The sequence below is a fragment of the Tachyglossus aculeatus genome, unplaced genomic scaffold (assembly GCF_015852505.1).
Source record: "Tachyglossus aculeatus isolate mTacAcu1 unplaced genomic scaffold, mTacAcu1.pri scaffold_157_arrow_ctg1, whole genome shotgun sequence".
Taxonomy (NCBI): Eukaryota; Metazoa; Chordata; class Mammalia; order Monotremata; family Tachyglossidae; genus Tachyglossus; species Tachyglossus aculeatus.
Window position 1 is genome coordinate 14456 of NW_024044880.1, and position 8124 is coordinate 22579.

Below are 8124 nucleotides of genomic sequence, written 5' to 3' on the forward strand. Positions count from 1 at the left end.
TCAACCTAGGGCTGTCGCCCCCCCGCCTAGGGCTGTCACCTCCTGCTCTTTCTAGTGTTATCCTTCCACTCCGTGTAGTGTTATCCCCCCGTTCCGCCTAGTGCTGTCACCACCCCCCCCCCACCACGCATGAGGCTGTCGCCCCCCCCGCCCTGCCTAGGGCTGTTGCCCCCCGCCCCGCCTACGGGTGTCACCCCCACCCCGCCTAGTGGTATCGCCCAACTCTGTCTAGTGCTATCCCCCTGACCCTAGAGCTGTCGCCCCCCCCCCCCCGCCCTGCCTAGGGCTGTCGCCCCCCTCGCCCCGCCTAGTGCTATCCCCCCCGCTATTCCTAGTGCTATCCCATCGGGTACGCCCGAACGGAGGAATGATGGAGCTGAGGTTTCGAGGTGGGGCCGCTGAGCGTAAATAGGGCGGAGAGCCGCGGTCGGTTTAGCTGCAGTTTGTCTATTCGTCTCATTTCTCCCGATGATAGGTTCGGCGTGCAGTCGGGGAGAGGGAAAGCGGTGTCTGGGAAAACGGCAGCCACCCCCCGAACGGTGGGTTGCCCAGGATCTCCCACCCCTCCCTCCCTCTCTATCTCTAAGCAAGTCCGTCGGAGCCCGAAGAGGTCGGCCTCGGAGGGCGGGCCGCGGGGACCCTTCCCTATGGGCTCACGGATCCCTCTATGCGTCCCTAAAGGCCGGGTTCCTCGACTCCGGGGGGGGTTCCGTCGGACCCGGCGGAGAAGCCGCAGCGATGCCTCGCTTCCGTCGGATCCGGGCTCCGCCTCGTACCCGGAGGAGGCGTCCGCGGTGAGTCCCGTGTCTCGGAGGGGGCGGGGAGTGTTTGTACATATTTATTACTCTATTTATTTATTTATTTTACTTGTACATATCTATTCTATTTATTTTATTTTGTTAGTATGTTTGGTTTTGTTCTCTGTCTCCCCCTTTTAGACTGTGAGCCCACTGTTGGGTAGGGACTGTCTCTATATGTTGCCAACTTGTACTTCCCAAGCGATTAGTACAGTGCTCTGCACACAGTAAGCACTCAATGAATACGATTGATGATGATGATGATGATTGTAGGGGAGGAGGGCGTCCCGAGTCTCCGCTTTCAGCTCGCATGCCGAAAGGAGCCTCATGGCGCCATTCTCGGCTCCGCGGAGATCATGGCGGGATGACTTAAAGGAGTCGGCGGGGGTGTGGCCGGGAGGAACCGAGCGGACGGGTTTTGTACCGGAGATGGACTTCTGGGTGTCCCGAAACTCTAATCCCCGGAGATCGAGGTCCCGCCGGGGCTCCGAGGAGTTGGTGGCTCGGGATCGACGGGGCGAGGCGTCACGGTCGGCTCGACCGCGGTGGTCGGCGTTTCGGGGGGAAAGGGGCTAAACCGTCGGCCGTGTTCTTCCCCCTCTTCTTCCTGCCGAAAAAAAAGAAAACCCTACAAAATAAACTTCAGGTTTTCGACCCTTTCCCACCCCTCCATCTCCAGCCGTGAGAACCGCCGTCCCCGGAGACCGAAGCATCTGGCGACGGACGAGGAACTCGGCGGGCGGGACGGGGAACCCGGCCCCCGACCCTCGCCGACGCGCGTTCATTTTTCGAGGCCGGTCTCCTCGGGTGTCGGCCCGGAGGGGCGGAGGATGTCCGGCGACGATACATCCACGTCGGAGCGATGCTCCGGCCTCCTCCGCCGGGCACCCGGAGGAGGTCTTGGCGAGGAGTCCCGGGTTTTTGGCGGCATCCCTTCCGGCTCCCCATCTCGCCGACTCGGGGAGGAGCCCGGTGGCGCCTGGCTCACGCCGCTCCGACCGAGGGTGGAATCCGACCGGCCGTTTCTCTCCAAACGGGTGCCGTTCGATGCATCGCCCTGGCCTCGAAGATCATCCTCCTGCAGCATGGGCACGGTCGGGTCGATCCCCAGGCTTGCCCCGGCAGTGAGAGATGGAACCGTTGACCGTGTTGCCTTCGCAGAGTGAATTATTTTACTTATTTTTTATTGAATAATTTTGTGTGTGTGTGTACACATGCTGGGTTTAGCTTTTGGGGAAGGATAGCTCCGAGGAGGCCGCCACTCTCGGTATGAAGGCCGGTTCTGGGAATCGGGTCCGGGAGGCCGTGCGGAGAGCTGGTCCCGTCTACCTCAACCGTGGGAGGGGGAAGATGTGGGGCTCTTAGACCTATAGAGGGGTCCGATCTCTCCGCAGCCACGGTCCCGTCTGCGGGAAGGGATCCGTCCGGGCGTGCTGGCGGTGGCCTCTGAGAGGCTAGTGTCTGCGAGTCAGGTGGGAAGACTATTAGCACGTCTACTGTATTTCTCTCTGAAAAGCAGAGTTCTGAGATGGAGGTGTAACAGGTACAGACGGGGAATCTCAAAGTTTGGCATTGTCCTCGAAATAGAATTTTGTCCAATTTGAGTCGGATCTCCGGTTCCCGGCCTACGGGCCCCTCCTGGATTCGGAAGGGGCGGTCGCTTATCGGTCGGGCAGAGTTGCGCATTCAGCTTAGGTGGGGTGGATAGTCTGTCGACCTCAACTCTCAATCGATCAATCAACCGTGTTTAATGAGCGCTTACTGTGTGCAGAGCACACAGCACTAAGCACTTGGGAAGTCCAAGTTGGCAACATACAGAGATGGTCCCTACCCGACAGTGGGCTCACAGTCTAGAAGGGGGAGATGGAGAACAAAATGAAATAAATAGAATAGATATGTACAAGTAAAATAAATAGAGTAATAAATACGTACAAAGATATATACATATATACAGGTGCTGTGGGGAAGGGAAGGAGGTAAGGCGGTGGGGGGGGGATGGAGAGGAGGAGGAGGGGGAGAGGAAGGAGGGGGCTCAGTCTGGGAAGGCCTCCCAGAGGAGGTGAGCTCTCTGTAGGGCCTCGAAGGGAGGAAGAGAGCTAGCTCAGCGGATGTGGGGAGGGAGGGCGTTCTGGGACAGGGGGATGACGCGGGCCGGGGGTCGACGGCGGGACGGGCGAGAACGAGGAGCGGCGAGGAGATTAGCGGCAGAGGAGCGGAGGGTGCGGGCTGGGCTGGAGAAGGAGAGAAGGGAGGTGAGGTGGGAGGGGGCGAGGTGATGGAGAGACTGCTCTCCTGGTGGTGGGGTCACAGGGAGGAGGGAGAACCAACTGTGCGCGCCTGCCCCCCACAAAGTTTGAAACCCCTACTCTTATCTCTCCAGCTTTGAGACCACTGATGCACCTAGAGACATTAGTGTCTGGCGATTTTAGACGCGGACTTCATCTGTGGAGAGAACCGGTCCCCTCTGAGGGCAAGGTGAAAAACCCAAACCTTCAGGATCCCCGATCTGGGCATCGCTCCCGAGGTTTCGGATGCGCGTCGATGAGGACTGGTGAAGGAGCTACAATTATATCTCCTCTCCATTGGAGCGATGCTTTGGGATCCTATTTTGTGTTGCCAGAAGAGGTCTCGGCGGCGAGCGTCTCACCCCCCGCCCCGACCCCTACCCTCGCCGTCTTTGAACTGGTCACGCTTATCATCCATCTCGTTCTCCTCCTCGTTCTCCCCTCATCTGCCCCGTCCCCCGGGTCCGCCCAGCCGCACCGCACCCCCCCCCGTCCTCATCCTCACCGACGTCCTCCCCCTCATCCTCGCTAGAGTTCTCCTCATCGGCATCGTCGTTGTCATCCCCCTCCTCGTTGTCGTCGTCCTCCTCCTCCTCAGCAGCGGCCGCATCCTCCTTGGCAGCGGCGTCCTCCTCCTCAGCGGCGGCGGCCTCCTTGTCACGGCCATCCTCTCTCTCATTCTCTCCTGCTCCTCCCCGCTCTGCTCCTCTTCCTCCCCATCCACTTCCTTGTCTTCATGCTTCTTCTCCTCCTCCTCCTCCCTGTCCTCCGTCCCATCCTCCTTCGCCTTATCCTCATCATCCTCCTCTTACTTTCTCTTTAACTCCTCCTCCTCCTCCTCTTTGGCCTCTCTGCCCCCTCCTCCTTCTCTCCCCCCTCCCCTTTCTGGCTTTCATCCTCCTTGTTGTCCTCCACGTGGTCTTCCTCCTCCTCCTCCTCATCCCTCGTCCCCCTCCCCTTCATCGTCTTCCTCATCCTTTTTGTCGACATCCTCGCCGCACTTCTCCTCGTCGTCCTTCCCGTCCGCCCTGTCCTCCCCACCGTCTCCTCTGGCAATAGCTTTCTCACCGTGCCTCGTTTCCCCCGTCCCGCCGCCGACCCCCGGCCCGTGCCCTACTCGTGGCCTGAAATGCCCCTCCCGCCCGATCTGCTCATCGCACTTCCCCTCCCTTCAGATCCCTATCGGAGGCTCGCTTCCTCCGGTGGCCTTCTCCTACTAAGCAGCCCGTTTCCTCGGCTCCGCCTTCCCTCGGCGTCACCACGACTCGCTCCCTTTGCTCTACCCCTCTCCCGGCCCCACGGCGTCTGTGTACATACCTAGAATTCTATTTGTGTACACTGATGCCCGTTGCCTTCTAGACAGTGAGCCCGTCGTTGGGTAGGGACTCTGTCTCTATGTCACCAACTTGTACTTCCTGAGTGCTGGGTGGGGCGCTGTGCATGCGGTAAGCGCTCAATAAATACGATGGAATGAATAAATGTTGACTGTGGATGTCCGTCTCTCCCCTTTTAGGCTGTAAGCCCGGTGTGGGCAGAGATTGTTTCTCTCGATCGCCGAAGTGCACTTTCTAAGTGCATAGTAGGGTGCTCCACGCCCATTGTAGGCTCAATAAAGACGATGGAGTAAATGTGGTGGAATGAATGAATTCTCCTCCTCCTGTCCTCTTCATTTTCATTCTGCTCCTAGCCTCTCTCCTCATCCTCTTCCCCCCCGCATCCTCCTCGCCCTCCTCGTCGTTCTCCTTGTCCTCTTCCTCCTCGCCGTCCTCATCGTCGTTCTTGTCCTCCTCACCCTCCTCCCTCTCTTCTCTGTCTTCCCCTATTCCCGCTCCTTCTCATCATCTGTCTCGTGCTCCTTCTCCTCCTCTCGGTCCCGGTCCCCTCGGTCGTCGTCGTCCTCCTCCCGTTTTTCCTCTTCCCCCCTCCTCCTTCTGGTCTTTTTCCTCCTCCTCATCCACTTAATCCTTGTCTTCCTCATACTCCTCCTCCTCGTCGACCTCGACCTCCCCTATGTCGCCCTCCCCGCCGCCTCGGCCTCCTCCTGTCTCCCCTCCTCCGCACCCTCCCTGTCCTCTTCTTCAAATTACTCTTGCTCCTCCTCCTCCTGGTCCTTTTCCTCATCTTTCTCCTGCTCCTCCTCCCTGTCTGCCTCATCCGTGTCCGTCTCGCGCTCCTCCTTGTCCATCTTGTATTCTCCTACTCCTTCACATCATCTTTCTTGTCCTCCCTCCCCTTCTCTTCTACTTCTCTTCCTCCTCTTGCTTTTCATTTTCCTCCTCCCCCCTTTTCCTTGTTCCCCGTCTCCTACTCCTCTCATCCTCCTCCTCGCCCATTTAGTTGTCCTCCTCCTTGTTGTTATTTTTGTTCTCTTCCTTGTTGTCATCTTTGTTCCCCTCCTCCTTGGTGTCCTGCTCATTTTCCTCTTCCTCCTCCACATCTTCCCTGTCCTCTTCCTCACCCCCGCCCCTCCCGCCCCCGCCGGCTTTCTTCCACCCCGGGCCTTCCCATCTCAACCTCTCCCCTCTGGGTCCCGCCCCCCACCCCCATCTCGCCCTTTCCCGTCTCACCCTCCTCATTCTCATACTCCTCCTCCTCCTTCATCCTCCTTCTGCTCATTCCCGGTCTCTCTCTCGTTATTTTCATCTTCCACCTTGTCCTCTTTATCCTCGTCCAGCTCGCTGTCCTCCTTGTCATTTGTGTTCCCTTCCTCCTTGTTTTCCTGCTCATTTTCCTCTTTCTCCGTATCTTCCTCCTTCGTGTCCGGCTCCTCCGCGTCTTCCTCGTTGTCCTTGCCCTTCCCCGTCTCGACCTTCCCGGCTTCCCCCTCCCTGGTCTCCGCTTCAATCAATCGTATTTATTGAGCGCTTACTGTGTGCAGAGCACTGTACTAAGCGCTTGGGAAGTACAAGTTGGCAACATATAGAGACAGTCCCTCGCCCGTCTCGTCCTCCCTACCACCCATCATTTTCGTTCTCCTCCTCTTGGTCTTCTTCCTCCATCTTGTCCTTCCCCCTTGTCTTCCTCATCCCCTTTGCCCTCTTCTTCTTCATTGTTGTCCCCCTCGTCCTCATCCTCTTCCTCCTTCTCCATATTCGCTTCCTCATCCTCTTTTTGTGTATCTTTTATTCCTCCCCCTCCTTGTCCCCATCCCCCTCCTCCATCTTGCCCCCACCCCCACTTCCCTACCCCGCTTCTTCATTCTCCTATATTCTTCCTCCTGTGGCACTAATGCTTTCTCCTGATGATAACCTTCCCACTGTGCCTCGTTCCCGGCTGTCCTGCCTTTGACCCCGGCACGTCCTAACTGTGGCCTGAAATGCCTTCCCCCGAATCTGCCAGTCACACTTCCCCACCCCGGCCCCCGCTTCAGATCCCTATTGAAGGCTCGCCTCCTCCAAGAGCCCTTTACAGACTAAGCCCCCTCTTCCTCGGCTCCCCCGTCCCTCCGTGTCGGCCCGACTCGCTCTCTTTGGACTACCCCCTCTCCAGGCTCCGTAGCGTTTGTGTGTATATCTAGAATTCTATTTATGTATAGTGATGCTCATTTACTTGATTCGATGTCTGGCTCCCCCACCCCCCACGCCTTTTAGAGTGTAAGCCTGGTATGGGCGGAGATTGTCTCTCGATTGCCGAGTTATACTTTCCATGCGCTTGGCGCGGTGCTCTCCACTCAGTACTAGGCTCAATAAAGATGATGGAGTAAATACAATGGAATGAATGAATTCTCCTCCTGTCTTCTTCCGCCTCATTTTCATTCTGCTCCTAGCCCTCCTGCTTGACCCTAACTCCGCCTTGCCGCCTTCCTCATCCTTTGTCCTTCTCCTCTTCTCATCCTCCTCCCCCTCAACCTTCTCGCCCACCTCATCGTCCTCCTCGTTCTGGTCCTCCTTTTCATCCACCTCGTCCTTCTCCTTGTCTTCCTACTCCTCCATCACATCCCACCCCCACCCCAGCTGCTTTGTCCTCCTCTACTCCTCCTCCTTCCAGTCGTCATTGTCGTCATCCGGCTCGTGCTCCTTGTCCTCCTCCTCATCTTCTTGGTCATCCTTCTTCATTGCCCTCCTCGTTCTCCCATTTCTCCTCCTCCTCCTCCGGGTCCTCCTCATCCTCACCCTCCTTCTTCTGGTCCTTTTCCTCCTCTTTGCCATCCTCCTCCCCATCCTTGTAATCACTGTCCTCCGCCTTGCTGTCCTGTCCTCCCCCATTTCACCCGCCCCTCCCTCTTGGCACTCCACCTCGCCCTCTGGTTCCTCTTGGTGTTCCTCGGCCTCCCCCATCTCGCCTTCTCCCACTTCACCCTCCTTGCCTCCGGTTCCTCCCTCTCGGTCACCTACCACCTCCGTCTCCCCCCGCCGCCCCATCCCCCCCACGGCCTCGGCCTCCCCCGCCCCCCCCGTCTCGCCCGCCCCCATCTTGCCCTTTCCTTTCCCGCCTTGGCCTCCCCCTCCCCTGCTTTGCTCTTCCCCGCTGCACCTTCCCAACCTTGCCCTCTCTTTTCACTTTGTGGTTCTTGGCCTCCCCTGTCTCTGCCTCCACCCTCTCACAGCGCCCCCCCCTTCTCGCCCCCTCTCTTGCCTCGCCCTCTTCTGCCTCAGTCTCTCCCACTTCACGCCCCCTCCCCCATCTTGGCTTCCTGCCTCCCGCCGCCTCCCCCTCACCCCTGTCTCGGCTTTCCCTCCACATCGGCCCCATCTCAGATTGCCCCCATTCTGGCCTCCCCCGGATTCGGTCTCCGCCCTCCTCGGTCTCCCCCTGAACCGCCCCCCCCATCTCGGACCCCCTCCCGCACCGATCTCCCGCCAAATCGCCCCCCACGCCCAACCTCGGCTTCCCCCAGCCTCAGCCTCTCCCTTTCATTCATTCATATTTATTGAGCACTTACTGTGTGTAGAGTACTGTACTAAGCGTTTGGGAAGTCCAAGTTGGCAACATATAGAGCCGGTCCCTACCTGACAGCGGGCTCACAGTCTAGAAGGGGGAGACAGACAACAAAAGAAAATAAATAGAATAAATATGTACAAATAAGACTAATAAATATGTAC

At 58.3% G+C, this 8124-nt stretch overlaps 1 protein-coding gene across 1 annotated transcript; it reads left to right on the forward strand.

The window, feature by feature from the left end:
• Positions 1–475: 475 nt before the first annotated feature.
• Positions 476–3654, forward strand: LOC119923210 (the record flags this gene model as incomplete). Its single annotated transcript, XM_038742703.1, has 4 exons — positions 476–539; positions 682–794; positions 1265–1959; positions 3178–3654. Coding segments are annotated over 4 exons (921 nt in total), but the record flags the coding sequence as incomplete, so codon positions are not given.
• Positions 3655–8124: the final 4470 nt, after the last annotated feature.